At 45.1% G+C, this 19204-nt stretch overlaps 1 protein-coding gene across 1 annotated transcript in view; it reads right to left on the bottom strand.

The window, feature by feature from the left end:
- The window catches only part of LOC149340406 (uncharacterized), a 76426-nt gene extending 57222 nt beyond the window's left edge, over positions 1 to 19204 (bottom strand). Inside the window, exon 1 of the mRNA XM_089549167.1 lies at positions 19007 to 19204. Within this exon, the coding sequence (XP_089405293.1) occupies positions 19007 to 19057 (51 nt within the window). The 5' untranslated portion in view covers positions 19058 to 19204. The remainder of the gene's footprint in view (positions 1 to 19006) is intronic.

Genomic DNA, 19204 nt, shown 5'->3' with positions numbered 1-19204 from the left:
GCGTAAAGCAGCGCTTTTCGCAACTGAGATGTTCAATAACTTGGGCTACTACCAAGAATGAGCGCGAGGAATGGACAAGGAAGCTTTCCAACAATGAGTGGGACCTCAATGATACCGCTTTATAATTCAGACTTACGGTGTACTATATTGCTAAATGGACAAAATAACGAAACGAAAGAGAGAGAATTGAACCTGCGTTCAGGAAAATGCTTAAAGAAAGTATATAGTAATGTCTATATATTATGATTATGAATATCTGCACAATGAGGTGCTGAGTCTAGGCGGAGAAAAGGAGCCGATGGTGTTTTAATGCCACTTTTCAATTTTTCTTGCGCACGAACAGATGACCGATTGCAACCTGTCTATTCTCATTTCACTAAGCTGCCATGTCCGTCACTGCGTAACTGCGAATACGATACAGCTATGTCTTAATTGTCGCCCTCATAGCGTTAATCAGCACAAATCTGGTGGATGCAGTGAGCATACTGCGTCGTTCACACAGTGCACGCCTAATAGTTACGGACTGTGGTCGGCCCCGGAGAAAGCGGAGCTCCTCTGCGTATACAAGACCTCGCCCCGCTTACACCGGATCGGCCGCGGCCGGTCGGCGGTAGTCGGCGGGATCATGGGGCGCCCTCCGATATGCGAGAGCACGTGGAGATGCGCTGGTCGCGGACGCGATAGCCGAGATCGGTAGCCTTCCCACGGGCCTGCGCGGGGCTAGCCGCGTGCTTTGCGAGATTAAAGTTTTAAGCAGCCGTTTTGTCATGCACGGTATGCTTGGTCTGCTTTTTTCTCTTGAGTGTGCAAAGACATGCTCCTTGTACAGAGAGTGCCTCGTCTGCTGGTGCAGTAATCAACGCATTGGGGTCAAGGGAATACGTTCTACTTTTGTTCTGGGGACCAAAGCCTTATTCGTATTTTAATGTCTCGGGTACGCAATGTAAAAATAAAAAAACACCGGCATTTCTGAAAAATCTTACGAAAGAAGTTCCTTTGAAGCGATATTTGAGCCCACTTTAAAACTACAATCCATCTCACAAATCGTTTGGAGTGCTGTGAAGGCTGCAGTAACCTAAGGCAATCTGAGCGGCGTGCGCTGGAAAACGTGTCTCTCTGGGCCCTTCACCCCGTGATTAAAGGCTCTATTCCTGGGAAGGAAAGAACACCAGTGTCCAGTTACTGCGCGAAAGAGAGTCGGCCGACACGGCGGACGCCATGTTTACGCATGGTGACACACCACATCTCAGCAGCCCTCAGCAGAGCTGTGTTGATGCGGGCATTCTCCGCTGAAACGTAAACCCATACAGGACAGCGAAGCCATTCAATTATGAATTATTCAGCGGTCACAGGCGAATTCCACGAGGTGATCCGTGTATAACAATGTCTTAAGCATCATTACAAAGAAGAAAACATGCAACCAAAATTTAGTGTGAAGAAATTGTAGCGCAAAAAGATACAGTCCAAAAAGACGAGAAAGACAGAGGACAAGCGCTATGTTGACGTGGTTAATTCTTCCAAATGTTATGCAATATCTTCCCTGGCTACAGGCTTTTTAGAAATTAGGTGCCTATACTCATTGAAGGTATCCATCGTGTGCCGAAGTCAATAACGTTGGGAAACGCATCCTGGTGATAGAACCGCAAAGTAATATCGTTTGGGTACGCAAGAACACGGATAGAACCTTGGGAGGCTCTATAAGACGCGTACAACAGGAAAAAAGAACACTTTATATGATGTGGGTGCTTGAACGGAGCCCTGATACACTTGTCTGTTGGAGGTATAGTAACCAAAAGGCTTCCAGTGGATACGCACACTGAAGGTTCTGTTTGTTAAGAAAGCATGGATGGAGAGGAGAAACCGGTGCGGAAGACCAAAAGTTTGAAGAAAGGTAATAATGGCAGAATGAAGGATATTGTCAAATGCCTCAGTAGTGCCAATCGCGTTCACGGAACGAACAAGGTGACTCAGAGGGAGTCTTGAAGTACGTCAGCAGCCAAAACAGCAAGACCGACAACCATTCCAATTTATCGAGAGAAACCTATGCGAGATTATGAATAACACTCATGTGATTCCAACCAGCCCAACAAGCAAGCGACGAGAATATGTTCGTAAAGCTTGCAAATCGCAGGCCTGTGGGAAACAGTGCGGAGGACTGAGAGATAATGAAGGATAAGTTGTCTTTGTGCGTGGGGGCAAGAAAAGAATGCTTCCGCTCTCCCGGCATAACACCAGAATAACACACTTCGTTGAAAGTATCGAGCTGGTCATCGGGGGCTCAGGAACCAGCAAGCCGGGAGCAGGTTTAAAGAAGCAGTAAAAATGAAGGAAAAACTGGTGGACCGCCTGTAGAGCATATGAATCTTCAGTTGCATTTAGAGCGAGGCGAATACTGTCTGTATACTCAGGAACTTGAGAGGGACGCTCCAGTGCTGAAAACACGAGCCAAAAATGTCGATTGCCCTGCGTGGAATACAGACGGGCACAACATAAAACCAAGCTTTGCCTGCCAAGTCACTTTGCGTAGCGCCGCGCATGTGTGGTAGCCCGATGTAGAACGGGAACAGCAGAGGAGTCATCGGGGTGGTGAGGAGCACAATGACCTGCCTGAAGAAGAAGAGGCCAGAGAATGAGGAGGAGTATGTGAGGGTCTTGCTCGTTGTCGTTTGCTGCAGTGGAGATTGTGCGCGCCAAGAGAACGGCTGAGAGTTGACAGAGCGGAAGAGGGGTGGAATGGGGATAAGCGATTATCTGCATGCACAGAATCTCATGACGTTAAGCGTACGCTGTGGTGCAATTTCGTTAGGGATATTATCAATGACCTAAGCATCTGATTCAATAGCCGAGAAAAGGTCAAATCAGGTGTATACGGGCCACTACGTGGGCACGTAGAGGTTTGCGGGTGATTAAGAAGATGAAAAAAAAAAGGATGTAGAAACCTGCAACAATTGTGTGTACCCTTGGAGGAATCCTCTTTGTAACCCTACGCAGCGTGTGCGCCGTTGAAATCTCCTATAACTAGAATGGTTTGGTTTGGTTTGGTTTAAGGGGTTTAACGTCCCAAAGCGACTAAGGCTATGAGAGACGCCGTAGTGGAGGGCTCCGGAAATTTCGACCACCTGGGGTTCTTTAACGTGCACTGACATCGCACAGTACACGGGCCTCTAGAATTTCGCCTCCAAAGAAATTCTAGCCGCCGCGGCCGGGATCGAACCCGCGTCTTTTGGGTCAGCAGCCGAGCACCATAACCGCTGAGCCACCGCGGCGGCATAACTAGAATGGGGATATCCGGGTTGCCAGAGGTGATGAAACAAGTTCATCCAAGGGTTTAGGAGATTCGCAGCAAGGACGGTCATAGAAAGAAACTAGGGCAGGCTTAACGAGTAGAGAAACGGTCTCATGGCGAGTGTTGCACCACTTTTAAAATATTAAACGGCGCATTGAGGCCACAGATGTGAGCATAAATTGTAGCCCTGTTGGCTGTAATCACCTGCTTAGGGCTCCTGCACTGCATGCAAGGACGCTGACGCAAAGTCATGCACAAGCGCCTCGAAAAAGTGTCATATGTTGGCTACAAGGACTGTGAAGAGGCATTTCCATCGCTGTCGTCAAGCACGTGAGGCGCGGCCTCTCGCGCACGTAGTGCAGTAGCCCAACGATAATGAACACCCAACTTACAGAAGTTAGCTTTCAGTTCTTTCTTTTTTTCTCTGCCGGTTCCACCATCTAATTTCCGTTCCTTTTTTCGAATGGCGCTAACATTTCCTTCCTGAAGCACTGCTATAATCCTGCCCTCTTCACAGTATGTGGCGCCATCTGGGGAGCAAGCGAAATTTCATCAGCATCCGCAGCCGTTACCATAAGGCGCTAGCGTCGATGGGGACAGGCACATAGTCGCCTTGTGGGAGGGCCACGGATGTACATTGTTTTTGAGAAAATGAAGGGCGCAAAGACTGCTTCACAGCTCGGTGGGTACTCCAACAACGCCTTAGCGGAAAAGATGGAGGAGGGAGCGAAATGTTCCTTTAATGCAGCATTCGACTTCGATGCAATTGTGTCCTCGAGATTTGTTCTCGACCCACAAAGCTTCGGAGAGCTGAAGTTAACTCCGCCGTCGTCAGCTTGCCAGCCACTTTTTGATGTATGAAGGGAGTCGGTATCGGCGCCTGTACAAAGGATGATGACACTGCGTGCGTCACAGGTGCTGCTGTTTTCACAATGGACGCGAGAGGACCATCCTAGCTATCTGAATTGCTACGTGTGGCAGCAAGAGCCTGAACACGACAAGTTCAGAGAACCTTATCAAGGTCCAGGTACTTTCCTGTGACTGCAAGAGACTTTCGCAGCATGTTGCCCATGAAAAAAAAAATGAAATGGAAGAGAATAGCTCATTTTTTTGTCACAAGATTGTTTATTATCTACTTTAAGCTTTCCCATCTTGAAGTGGGGCTGTTACCATGCTTCGCCAAGCTTTGTCATTGGACAAATTCATACGATGTCACATGCATGTGCAGCCATATAAATTAGATTCAATGCAAACCGACACAATTAATACAGAGGCAACCAACGGCATATCTGATGTACCACCACTGTCAAATTTTATTGACTGCTCGGGCGCGTGACTTGGGCTAACATTTGCCGGAAGACAGATTTAGTTGGAGGTCACTGGGGAGAGAGAGCGGCTTTTCTTTTGAGATGGATGTAGCTGGACTGATGATGATGGTAATGATGACGATGACGAGTTGGCAAGTTTGTCATTTGCTTCATAGTCTTCATCACGCGTTCAGTGATATCTCGCTTTCCAATAGCATGCATTTGCCAAGTGTTTTTTTTTGTGCACATTAATTTTAATTTTGACCGGTACAGCACAATGACGTAAGGGGACCACGGAATTAGCAGGCGCCGCCGCAGTGGCTCAATGGTTATGGCGCACTCGGCTGCTAACCCTAAAGACGCGGGTTCGATCCCGGCCACGGCGGTCGAATTTCGATGGAGGCGAAGTTCTACTGGCCCGTCTAGTGTGCGATGTTAGCGCACGTTAAATAATCACAAGTGGTCGATTCCGTAGCCCTGCACTAGGGCATCCCTCATAGCCTGAGTCGCTTTGGGACGTTAAACCCCCTAAAAACCAAAAGGGAATTAGCGCAGATCAGCTTTTAGAAAGAAGGTAATGTTACTACATACATCGCTGATATCAGTAGATAGCCACGCGAATAGAACGTGGAGACGAGTTCAAGCCAGTGGACAATGAAGATCGCGGCACCTACCGTCTGCGATTACAGTGCTATCGTTGTAAGCATAGAGAAGGAGCTTTTCTGCTATCAAGAAGCCTTGCCGCATGGATGTATTCAGCAGAGATATTGGACCAAGAGCGCCATCTTTCGAAACAGACACAAGATGAAATGCGCTGCTACAGCTGAACCTCGTTATAACGAAGTTGAAGGGGACCGGCGATTACTTCGTTGTAGCCGTAACTTCGTTACGCCCCATGTTGACTGAGCTTCCAAAAGTCCTTCGTTATATCAATTCTTTCGTTATAAACCATTTCGTTATAACGGTCCTGTGCCAATTCATTCCTGCCTGCCTTTCCTAGCCGCTCTCTGAACTTAGTTGAGCAAGCGAAAGAAGTGGGATTGGCATTATATATGGTATACAGGGTTTAACGTCCCATATTGACATGGGCTATGAGGGACGCTGTAGTAGAGGGCTCCGAATTAATTTCTACCATCTTAAGTTACTTAACGTACGCTGACATCGCACAGTAGACGGGCGCCTTGCGTTTCGCCTCCATCGAAACGCGGTAGCCGCGGCCGGTATTGAAACCGCGTACTCAGGCTCAGCGTTCGAGCACGCTAACCACTGAGTCATCGCAGTGGGGCAGAAGTGTCATTGCTGGTGCGACACACCCTCTTTTTTGCCTTATGTGTAGCACCAAGCGGGGATATCCACGCTACAGTTCCCGGATATTCACGGTGAACGACACAGCGCTTGCTGTCATTCACCGTCATCACCCTGTGTCTGTGCTGCTCATTTCTATCATGTCTAAACAACAGTACCCTTGTGAATCAGAACTTCCGTACGCGCTAAATGTTCCCGCGAGGAAGGCCTGAGCGTAACTGAATTTTACGGTTTCTTTTTGCCAGTTATACCTCAAGGTGACTCCTAGTGTTCTGAATGTCTTGTGTATTCAGTCACCTTACACACCCACTAAAGTTTGACGGCGTTTATTCTGAGCTTGCTACGAGCACACTAGGCCAGCGATAATTCACGTCATGGTCCTACCAGAAAACAAATTTCTTGACATTGTAGTTTTCATGCGCTAGCGCCTAGGAAATCCACCCGAAGGTCTTGGCTACTGCCCAGCCAAAACACAGCTGAAAAAATCGATGCCCGGTAATCCTTTTTGGCCATAAGCCGAATGTTACTCAAGTATGTTGCTTCAGTTGTTCATATGTATAATGTGTAGAGCCTGCCCTGTGCATCACATGTCGCAATGAAATAAACTCAGCAGGCTTATGAGACCGATATGTATGTACAGAAATTGCCAGCAAAGGCTGTAACTTTAATGGGCTGGCAACGTCAGAAATCGTCATTTTTTCGTTTGTAAGGCCTTTTCCGAAGCAAGAACGCGATGTCGAATCTTCGGCTCTGAAACATAATTCCTTGACCATTGGGTAACACGACAAATACAAATTTCGCAATATAGTGCCGTGCAAAGCATTTAGCCTCTAAGTTACCAAACTGGCGGGGCTCTTATTGCGCAATAACTACAGTGAAAAATTGGACACTTAAGCTTCGCTTTCAGGATATGACGCGATAGCGTAGTGGGTTAATTCCCATTTCTGCGGAAGGTCATTCTCTACTTTACATTCATAGATCCCTGGGAGTCCCCATACCACTCCTGGAGCAGTGGTGCAGCGGTTAAGCGATGCGTCACCACCCTGAGATGGCAGGTGCTCCCAGCGTTTGGCCTTGTGCGGCGCAGGTTGCTCCTCCCGAGCGACCAATCATTAATTTAACTCCCACCTGCCACGGTGGTCAGTTTGCTCACTAGCCGATGGGCAGGTTTTGATGACGCCGCAAGATCACGTGTCCTAGGCGGCCCACCTGCCTCGTAGGTTGCTCTCTGGGCGCCACCTGCCAGAGACATGCTCGTGATTTTTCGGCACAACGCCGACGTCGACAAAGCCGACACCGGATTTTCTGGAGCACGGGGCGTTTCGCTCTATTGCGTGACAAATAATGTGACTTACGAAGTTTCATTTGCTGATTCCAGTTACTGCGTACCCTTATATGAGCTTACGCTGCAGAGGTGCTGTCAGCGTCGAATGAAACGCCATCAAGACAGTTGAAATGGGAGCTGTGAAACAAGAAGATTTTTCCTCAGGCAGACTGGCTATTAGCGCATACTATTTTCGCATGGATGACGAGAAGACCGCTGTGTTTAATATGCCATGCGTAGATTTCCTCGCCAGCAGCTAATATTTTTTTCTTTTCTTGGCTCTAACGTTTTCTTATTCGTGTTTTGGGTTGACACCAATGGCTTAAAGCTCATGAGTGCGATAAAATATCACTGTTTAACAAGTGTCCGGCACTGCCTAGCGCAATCTTCTTGGGGCGACTTGCTGTTAACTTCAGTTTTCTGAGTGCCTAACATTAGCCATGTCAACACCATTAACAACTCCACCTTGTAGCGTCTAAGCATATTTGCACACGACTTATTTGCACTGTCACTAAAAAAAAAACAAAGGTAGAAAACAAAAAAAAAGTAATAGGGTGACGGTGGCACATAAGGGTAATAACAATAACATGTAGCTCATGGTTAACAATGTACTAAATACTTATTTTGTGATAATATCTGTCTTCGTCTCTTACAGTTTATCTTCAGAAGCGGGGTGTGACCAAGACATGGAAAAGCATTAACAGTTTTTTTGAACACCTTGCAAAAAAGATGATTTTCTGACCCAGAAAGTGTTATGGATCATTGCCAGGGGTATTTAAGCTAATCGGCCTCCGAATGTCAGCTAAGTCGACTACGTTACGTCACTTAGAACGCAGCGCTATGCTAAATGCGAATGGGAAACAACAAACTTGAGCTGCCTCGCATTGTGGAGCGGAAAAATAATTGATTTTTGATTTCCTTCTCTTGACTTCCTCTAGAATATCGTCAACCATCATCAATTCTTGTTCTCTAATCCCCTGTGCTCTTTTTTTTTCTCTTAATGTTGCATCTGCATGATACCTTGTTGCACTTTCCTGGATTTCAAGCCTTTATCCTACATTTTGTTCACACAAGCGTTAACGCAAATCAGGTCGTTCACCAATGACATTAGGGGACACTTTCATGACGGGGTCGGCAAGTGCTCCTGAACGCAGACGCATACCAGGAAATATGGAGGTTACCCTCTCGTTCAGTGTTCCCTTTTTAACTCGGCACACAAATGCGGCGATAAATATGGAAGGCAACCTGTAGTGTAAAGCACCTTACAAGCGTACGGCCTTTGTCTATTGTGATCATTCTGTAAGTATTCCTTGTGGAAGGCTTCCACGCCAGTTTCCGAACGCTCCCACTTACATCAGCTTTCTTATCACGGGTCGCCATCACGATAAGCCAAACAAGGTGAACGTTCTCAGAGTGGACCCGATAACCAAAACTTCTCACCTCGGTTCTGACAGAAAGCGCGAACGCGGTAAAACGTTTAGCTAGCTTGCGGTAAAAGGACCTCGAAATGAGGACTCCTCAGTGCGTTTACTCTGGTAATCACAGCGAAGACGCGGTACTGATATGGCTGCTAATTGACGGCGAATTCCAGTGGCAGATTTCGAGAAACGCGATGTGTGTCGGTGGACGGTGCGTCAGACCAGATGGGCTAGCAGGCAATTGATACGGCGTTTCCATGTCTCACGCGTAAATTTTCTTGCGTATTTACCAAAAATTTCCAAATTTATTACGAGCCTCCTTCAGCTGGTCGGCTCCGGTAGTCATTAATGCTTGGAGCGATATTCTGGGGGTTTCACCTAACAAGTTTCGCAGTTTTTAAAATAGGCTTTTTAAGGTAGACGAGAGCTTTTTTTTTTTTGGCAAAACATCGTCAGCGGTGTATCGCATCAAAATACAGCTAAGATATGCTGCAACTAATAACGCAGTTACCCTCTCCGCTGTGGCCCAACAAATTTGGGCTACATCGACATGCGCTTTCGAGAAGCTTGCAGGCAAAGCATCCCCTCCAATGCATGTAACTCTTCGAAATAGCCAAATTTTTTTTTTGTGCCACAACGCCGAGGGCAACCGCGTTTTCGAAAATTTTAAAACTTATATGGATATTATTTGAGGTTAGCCACATGTTTCTCGATGATATTATTAACCAACCTACTAGTTAGCACGTCTGAGCTGCATTCTGATACGCTCCACAGCTGACACTGCTATGCCGAAAAAAGCGCTCCTCTAACTCAAAAGGCCTTTTTTTTTCATAAACTGTAGGATATCTTGGGTAAAACACCCGGTTTAAATCATCAGTTTTCATGACTACAAGTGCACTAGTAGATACCCGCGGAATACTTTTTATGGACAGCTCCGCAGCGGTGGTTCAGTGGTTACGGCGCTCGGCTGCTGACGCGAAAGACGCGGGTTCGATCCCTGCCGCGGTTGTCGAATTTTGATGGAGGTGAAATTATAGAGGCCCGTGTACTGTGTGATGTCAGTGCACGTTAGAGAAGCCCAGGTGGTCGAAATTTCCGGGGCCCTTCACGACGGCGTCACTCATAGCCTGAGTCGCTTTGGGACGTTAAACCCGAAGAAACCAAACTTTTTATGGACAACAATGTTTAACAAAATATCAGCCAAGGATGATATAATAGGGGAAATTAATCAGATGAAATTGACTTGGGCGGGACTTGTAATGTGGACAACAGGCCACTGATGGCCCATTAGGCGTGTTAAGCGTGTTAAGTGTTAGCGTATTAGTGCAGATGGGGATAGGAAATTTGCTGCAATAGGGTATGCCGCTGCTGGCACAGAACTGGGATACATGAAGACCAAGGGAAGAACTATTTTTCTTCTGCACTGAGCTTAACTTGGCTCATAACTAACGAAGATTACAAAACTATAGCTATAACGCGTCATGTCGCGTGAACGAAGAAGTATAAACTCAGTTTCGCACTTCTTGTAGAGGATTGCGAGCTACGAGAGTGAAACAAAGGCTTCCTCTAGTGCGCCCTTCTCATGCGCTTTCAAGCCAACCACGCACGCATGGAAGCCGGCACCTCGAGCTGTAGCTTGCTCTGAACTGCAAGGATTTAGTTAATCCTAGCGATCAATTAGTGTCGCCAGCTGTACTTTTTATGCCTTAATTAGGTAATTATTTAGATAGTATAAATTATGCTATAGTTAAACAGTTGGAAATTAGTGAAAAGTTTACACTAGAATGTTGTTTATATCCAGTTCAAAGAATTCGTTCAGACTAAACTTTTTTTTCCCATCTACTGAAGAAAGAGTGCAAAATCTTGAAGGCGACTGAGTTTGCGAGCGCCTGCGCGAGCTGACAGCGGCTGCGGATGTGAAAGCTGAACTGGACGCATTGCAGCAAAGCTGTTCCGCTTGGCGCGGGGTTTCCAAGCGGATAGTCTTTGCCACTCACGCGCGGAGTTTTGCACGCTTCGTTCCGCTCAAGTTGTTACAGCTGGAATGACACCATATATGATTCCAAATTCTGCGCTCCAGCTATGTAAAGCAAACTGTTGAAGTATCGAGAGAAATTTTAGTTCAAATTTACTGGCTAGTGCTCCGCTAGGCTGAAAACGCTGCTCTAGTGTTATCCTTTGGGACGTATTGTTCGTTTTTGAGCTCTCATAATTTGAAACTGCATGAAATACCCCTGTGGTTGTTTCCTGCGCTGTCATCTGTGTGGCTTTAACGTCTCTTCAATGCTACCTAATCATTTTATGGGAAACATTTCAAAGCATTCCTGATGCACGTGCAGGTTGCCTGATTTTGTTTGAAATACTGATGAAAACTTTGATAACACAGTTGCATAATGCTTTCGTAAATTTACTCATTTCGAGCAAACAGAAGTTCACTGTATCATAACTTTAAAAGCATCTGGCTGTTTTTCATGCCTGGAAGTGTGACAAAATTTCATATTTGGAATATCCCATCACGGAATAACTAAAAAACTGGGGATAAATTTATTTACAAAGTTTCCAAAATTTATTGCCATGCCGTTTCATCTCTTCTTGCGCAATACGCTTATTGATTTTTCCACCTAGGTCTTTTGCTTATAAGCAGCACCCTTGCTATGGGTTGAAGTTGCGAGACGTCACAGTGTCCCGGTGACTGGATCCAATATGCCACGGTTGCTCAGTCGATCATAATTACATGTTGGAGACATTCGCGCTGATTAGTAAAGAATTTCAACAAGAACCCTGAAAGATGAAGAAAAAAGGGAAGACAATACAATGTTAACGCTGCGTGGCTTACTGCTATTCAACTCTCACCCATTGTTCTCGGCATTCACGCAAGAGTTGACAATGTTTCCTTTTCTCGCTGACTGCCAGCTCTTTTTGTCTACGGTAGAGGAAAAGCAAATGGACAGCAATCCAGACTCAACAATACCTCAGAAAAGTTTCATTTCTGAGCTCTAAATGTACTCTTCTGATACGCGTGGACGGAATCAATCGGTATCTGACGCAGATGTTTGAATCAAGTGCGATGTTTGCTTTCGTGCTAGGACGAGGACATGCCGTCGTATTGCCACCTCAATTAATTCCATTTGGCAAACATCAATTTTTCTTTGTGTTTTGAAGAACAGAAGCTTGTGCATGAAGCTTGCAAATTATTCACACATTCCTCAGTGACACAAAGTCCGCGCAATGCTCGTGGTCTCATGCAAAACATTTCATAGAATACAACAGTCCACGATGACTGTAGTACATACACTTTCACGTGCCCTGAATGTAATGTTGTTGGACAAAATTGGTACATGACGTTGTTGTAACCTTTGGTAAAATCTAATCTGCATGTTTAGCTACGCTTCGTAACTGCAGCCTTGATATGCATGAAACCGAATCAGACGAGAAACGTCATTACAAAGCCGCTTCAACAAGCCGTCCGGCATGGAGGAATGCCGTCCGGTAATTGAGAACAAACTGTGATGATGATTGCGATCAAATGTTTTGTCTGACCTTACAACTACCCGCCTTCGCTCCGAGAATTGGTACATAGAACCTTTTGGCAGCAATGTACTCAATTTAGCAGAAATTTCTAAAGACGAGTCACTTCGTGCTCAATGTCTCTACAGCTTTGTGGGTTCTAAGCGCCAGTAGTTCCTGCGACGCTACTTGTACTCGGTAATAAGTGTAAAACAACACACAGGAAACAAAACCTTGCTTCTTTCGCTTTCTTCGAAGTGCTATTGCTCATGCCAGGCTCCCTCCTAACATTGCAACATATCAACATGAGAGAGCCGGCTTGAGCGCGGTTATTCTGCATGTTTCAAACGAGTTTAATAAGAGTGAGCCACGCTCAAAAGTGGAGCTGCGACATGGCAGTGGGTGTCCCAAAGTCAGAAAATGCAGGTAAATTTCACTTTTCCCTCTCCATGTTCCCTTACGCTGACAAGGTGCAGTACCCAGCGCGCAGTAATGCAGGCGAACGACCAAAGGCACCCTTGAGTTCTTTCCTTCCTCCATGTCGACTCCTCTCTAATCATTTGTATTGTGCTCTCGTTGCCTCCTCACGGCAGATAGCTGAACCTTTCCACGTTCTCCGCTTTGGCGACAGATGGCGGTATGTTGCCGCTGAACCACAGTGTCGTAACGCCCATTGTCCAGTCGGGCGACGAAGTTTCGGATCACAAACGTTGCATAGACCCTAGCTATGGACATAAAGGCCTCAGTTTCTGCGGCAAATGTTAAGTTTGTTGCGGATTTCTTACCGCCATACCTAAGCCATATTTTTAACCTATCACTCCCATTGGCTATTTTTCCTGCAAGTGGAAAACATGCAAAAGTGTCTATTATTTTGAAAGGAGGCGTTGAGAACAAGTTGAAAAATTACCGGCCTATTTCTATTCTTCCCGTGTTTTCTAAGACTGTAGAAAAAGTAATCCATAAGAGAGCCCATAGGTTTTTCTCTAAACATTCGTTATTAACTGACAGTCAATTTGTCTTTCGGAAGGGCAAGACCACGAAAGCTGCTTTACTCTTGCAAAAGGAAATTATTTTAGGGAATATTCAAACTATAAAAAACCTTACGCTCGGTATTTTCGTCGATTTTACCAGTTTTCGACGGTCTTAATCATGAAATACTGCCCTTTAAACTCGACAGCTATGGCGTCTGTGGTTTTTCTCTTGACGTTTTTCGGTCTTACTTAAGCCTGCGTACCCAAGTCGTTACGGTGGTTAATTACAAATCTGGCTCCCTTTTTATTCAGTGTGGTGTCCCGCAAGGTAGCCTTTTCGGTCCGTTTGTCTTTAATGTCTATGCAAACGACACAGCAAGTATAGCCAATAACGTAAATTGTGTTCAGTACGCTGATGACACAAGGTTTTTCTTTAGGGGCTCTTCTGCCGACGAACTAATTAATGGAGGGAATATCTTTTGTGCTCTGCACAAATGGTCCAGGGCTAATGGTTTGGTAGTTAACTCCAGCAAGGCTAAGGCTGTCTTTTTTCGGCCCCTTAGCCTGGATATTACTGCGTGAAATGAACTAAAGCTAGAAAATAATGTTATTCAAATTGTGGACAAGTATAAATCACTAGGCGTCGTTTTCGACTATCGCATGAGATGGTCTGTACATGGTCTGAACATTAAAAGCAAGCTTTCGAAATCTGTAGGCTTCCTTTCTAGATGTCGCGATGACCTTTCCCCGAAGCATAAGATTACAATTTACCACGCATTATTTTAATAATGAGTGGTAAATTGCAATAAATAATAAACGCAATTCCTCACTAGAAGAGGATTTGGCCACCCTGGTGTAGTACTTGGCCGCAACCTTCTATGAACAAATAGGACAGGGTTAATTGGAGATACATGGGAGAGGCCTTTGCCCTGCAGTGGGCGTAGTCAGGCTGATGATGATGATGATGATGATTTCAATCGTACATAAATTACTGTCCCCTTGTTTGGGGCCCTACATGTAAAACAAACCTGAATATAATACTCGCCCTCCAAAAAAAGGCGATTAGGCTTATCGCTGGTGCGAGCTACACTGACCATACGGGAAGGTTATTTCCACAGTATAGGAATCTTCACGGGCATATCACGTTTGAGTATTGCTTACTGCATTGCCTTAGGTTCTCGCCACAACGCGCATCCGACTTTCTGAAGATTTCTGCTAGACTTCAGCTTAAAGAAAAATGCTTCTTCACCAGAAGAAAACAAGAATGGGACGTTCTTTGAACGAGGACATAATATGGCAACCAGAGCCTTCGGTTCACTTTCCGCACACGTTAAATCCCCAATTGTATATACAATCCAGTCATTTTTACAGCACCCATGAAAGACTTTAAATTGTATTTTTTTCATGCAGCTCCGTTGTTGTTTTCTTTGCCTAGGGGAGCATTACCTTGAGCGCTTAATTTCTTAAAAGCCACGCAGTGTTGCATACTGTTCAACGGCCTTTGGTGGTTCACTGCTTTTATTTTTATTTCTTGACGACCAGAAATTTTGCTGTTGTGTACTATGTCACGACGTCCTACATGTATATGTTTGCCTCTGAGTTGCACATACTCTGTTGCTCTGCTTTTTTGTTATATATTTTAAAACTTTCCCAACTGGACCTCGGGCACCTCTCAAGCTACCCTCGTGGCTTTTCGCCCGAGACCCATTTCCTATATTTCACTGAAAAAAATAAACATTCAATTTCAAAATACTTCGGTGCATGGCAGCTCTATTGGACCGCATCCTCCCCTTTTCCTCTCTTTACAGTGGCTTGCTTTCTTCTTTATTGCTGTCAGTCACTTTATGTGTAATCGAAGTATATAAGGAAATCACGTTCCTTCAATGATGAAATAAAGATAATAAAACATAGTTACATTTTGCTTTCTTCTTTTCCCGCACTACTGGATTGTCCAATACGTAGCATACATGTCATTCGGTTGAATAAAACTCAAACGCAAATTCATTATTGTTTATTATGTTCACTTACGGCTTATGAACGCTTCCTCTTTGCGTGCTTAGATGTGTCCACTTTTCGGTTAAAGAATCGAATGAATTACAATCGTTCCTTGGTCGTCTAGGGAGACAGAAAGGATAAAATGCTGCATGGTTGGGTACAACTAAACGTGCAAGGTTGTACATTGTCCGTCACTATACTTCTGCGGCTTTGATGAGCAGGTCGTTCTCATACATGGCCCCTAAACTCATCGACATATCCGGCCTTTGGTAATAACTACAGAAAATTTCTGAGCAGAGACGGATGAACAAATACGAGGTCTGTTAGAAAAGTATCCGACTTTATTTTTTTTTACGAACACCTGATGGATTTGAAACAAGCACGCTTGCACCAGCCTACCTTGAACCTTCATGCACATGCACAATTTTTTTCTCGCCTGCCGATAGCGTCAGTCACTGGTACGCAGCGTTTGAGTGAGGCAGTGCGCAGTGCTCTCGTCGGTTTTTTATTGCAAGGAAAATGGCGCTGCGACAGGAGTAACGCTACTGCATCGAATTTTGCCAGAAACTAGGCGACAGCTTAGTGGAAACAATTCGGAATATTCAGACGACTTTCGGTGACAATGCTATGAGCAGCACCCAGATTAAGCAGTGGTACAATTGGTTTAAAGACAGCCGCACATCGGTGCAGAGAGATCCACGCTCCGGTCGGCCATCAACATGCCGAAATGACCAGGTCATTGCCGAAGTGAACGCTGTGGTGACGCGGGACCATCGTGTGACTATCCGAGAAATTGTGGAAGAGGTGGACATCACCAATTTTTCTGAACATTCCATTATCCCCGAAAATTTGGCCATGGAGAAAGATGCGGCGAAATTCGCGCCGAAGCTGCTCACGGTGGAGTAAAAGCAGCTTCGTGTTGAAGTCTCACAGGATATGCTGGATTCCACAAACAGTGACCCCGATTTCAACAACACCATAATCGCTGGTGACGAGTCTTGGGTGTACAGGTAGGACCCGGAAACCAAATCCCAGTCGTCACAATGGCAACATTCCACGTCACCAAGACCAAAGAAGGCCCGCCAAGTGCGCAGCAATGTCAGAGTGATGCTGACTGCTTTCTTTGACTCCCTCTGTGTGGCACACCACGCGTACACACCCCACAAAGTAAACATTGACCAAAACAATACTACAGGGATGTCCTCCGTCGTCTGCGTGGTGCTGTGCGGCACAAGAGGCCGAAGTTGAGGTCAACAGGAAATTGGCGCATCCATCATGACAATGCTCCTGCACATTCCTCGCACTAAATTCACACTTTTTTCGCGGAAAACCAGACTGCTGTAGTCCAACAGACTCCTTACTCTCCTGATATGGCCTCCTGTGACTTCTGGCTGTTTCTCAAAATCAAGAGGCCACTGAAAGGAGCGCTATTTCAGACAAGAGAGGGCATTATGGCTGCAACGACAGCTGAGCTAAACTCCATTTCGAAAGGGGCCTTTTCGGAATACTTCCAACAATGGCAGCACCACTGGGAGAAGTATGTGGAGTTCCAAGGAGACTACTTTGAAGATGATTAGGTTTCCAACGCTCCAGTTAGGCCAGTTTTTTTTCTTGATTAGGTTTCCAACGCTCCGGTTATGCCAGTTTTTTTTTCTTTGGCAAAAGGTCAGATACTTTTCTAACAGACCTCGTAGATACTTGGCATACTAGCTGCCACATTTTTCGCAAACACCGCAATAATTCCGCTTTGGTCTATCGGCATTGTCTTCGCTTCGACAGCCATGGCCAGATACAGAGCCCACTTTTGTTCTTAGGCCTCCATGCCACAGCACTTATCGGCCACACTGCCCACGCGCCCTTCGATGCAGTGATGTATCCGTGACGCAAACCGCGACTCATATGACTTCTCTGACACTTGCATCAGCACATTACGAGCAGGTTGATTCGAATTTTTCAATTCGATCTCGACTCTTTCACCAGGCCAACAACCTTGCTGCCCTATTATCGACAGATAGACACTATTCATAGATCAAGATGTGGAAAGTAGTCTCGGCGCTCTGGAGGGTTGCAGAATAGCGTATACTGCGTTGTAGAAGTGAACAGCACGCTTTGTACCCTTTTCTTTTCAAGCAGTTCACCTAAAATGAGCATTTCATCAATAACAGTTCGGCGTATGGGCAACACTGCTTGCACTTTTAACTGGGAGCTTAACTAAATAATTTAGTCGCTCAAAGTCACTCTTGCTAAGTGGCTCCTACAATAACTATCAGAGTTAACAATTCTGGTTAACCAGCCAACTAATTAAGAAGGATCACGTGTCTTCCAACGATGCAACCACCGGAACTAGGCTGGATATATATATAACGGCGATTACTTGGCCGACCTTAGTGGTGGCACTTTCACACCAACGGCTATGTGGTATTTCGACGTCAGTACTGAAGGGCCCTAAAATAATGCATTGGTTGCATTTAGTCTTGTGAAAAAGATGACTCTGTCAATCGTACATCTGGTCGTAAACTCCATGTAACCCAGCAATTTTACAGTTGAGGAACATTATTTTTTATTTGTCATCATATGTCATGAGGGTGACTCGCTAAGGCCGTAGTAAATAGTTTCCTAATTCTGTCGCTAGGGTTAAGTTAAGGTTAGAGTTAAGGTTAAGCTAGCAGGAGGTAAAAAATATCCTCTTTGCTCCAATAAATTTATTCTATTGCAGAAAAATTGCATCATAAATATATCCTAACAATTATTTCAAAATCCAAGAACGTGTGTTGTAAAGTTAAGGTATTCACAGATATTGCCTGCAAATATTTAATATTTGTAGAAATGCATTTGCTTATACAAGCTGATGATCTATAGAAATGAAAACAGGAAAAGTAAAACAAGCTTAAAACAAGCGAACATGCGAAAGCTTTCAGTTTCACAGGCAGAACGCAAGCATGAAGTCTATAGAAAACAAACCTGACATAAACTTAATGTAGATACACATGAATCGGAATGCATCGCTAAGGGCGTTATGTTATGAAGCAAATTTGAGTGCAAGGTTCAGGGACGTTATAGAGATCAGCTCGAATATTTGAGCGGGTGCAGAGCTAATATTGGTCGACACGCAGGTTTGGCAACGAACAGATATGCTCCTGCATCCACTATTACCTTGAATAAATTGACGCACACTCTCACCTTGGAAACAAGGTATATCCCCCATTACATAAATAAAATTAATTTTCTGCCACCACTTCACCTCTTGTATTAAATTTGTTAGTGTTAATCAAAACCGTCGGATCGATGAGTGCTTGTGGTGGCCCTTTATTTAGCACATGCGTGCCGAAAAAAAAAGAAAATGGAGTGAAAAGTGTGTCATTCCTATTCAAGGTGATCTTATAACCGGCTAATTTAATTGCTCGTGAACCTATGAAAAATTTGACTGGTCATACCTCCCCAGCTTCACAAAAATGCTCATAATAGTTTGTAAGCTAATACGCTTCACACAGGCACAGCAACAAAATTTTGCTTCAGTTATTATCTTTCAGAGAGTAAGAGACCAAAAGACGGGCAATAGCAACAGTATTAAACATAAATAGTATCGAACTTTCACAATATAAATGAACTTCAGTTATTAGTTCATTTTTATTGCTGATGTCACAAGTTGAGAAACGACAGTTTCACTAACCGTGTGGCATGAGGCACGAGAACTATCAGGACACCGAACACATCAGGCAATAAAGTTGAGTGACCTATTGTCCCCATTGTTGCGATAATTACCGCAATATTTGTAGGGTTTGCGAGATTATCATGCCGATAACCACAGGCGACAAGATGTGCGCCTAAAGAGAAGAAAAAAAGGGCCAGGTGCGCATACTCGCGCGAGTCGGATTAAAACTGAAGGCACTCACCGTTTCTCCCAACCCATCTACGCTTGGAAGGCCCGGAGTTTCGTGCAGCATACTGTCTCTCCAGCTTAGGGAAGCGCCGCTTCTGTAGAGCACAGCACAACCAAAGCTTCAGAAATCGCAAGCGCTTTCACGCCCTGCAAGCAGTGTGAACTCAGCCAAAGGAACACAAAGAGCATACGGATGGGCTTAACTATTGGT

The sequence above is a fragment of the Amblyomma mixtum genome, chromosome 6 (assembly GCF_055824585.1).
Source record: "Amblyomma mixtum isolate Tamu chromosome 6, ASM5582458v1, whole genome shotgun sequence".
NCBI lineage: Eukaryota > Metazoa > Arthropoda > Arachnida > Ixodida > Ixodidae > Amblyomma > Amblyomma mixtum.
Note: the sequence above shows the minus strand (reverse complement) of the source record. Positions and strands in the feature narration are given on the sequence as shown.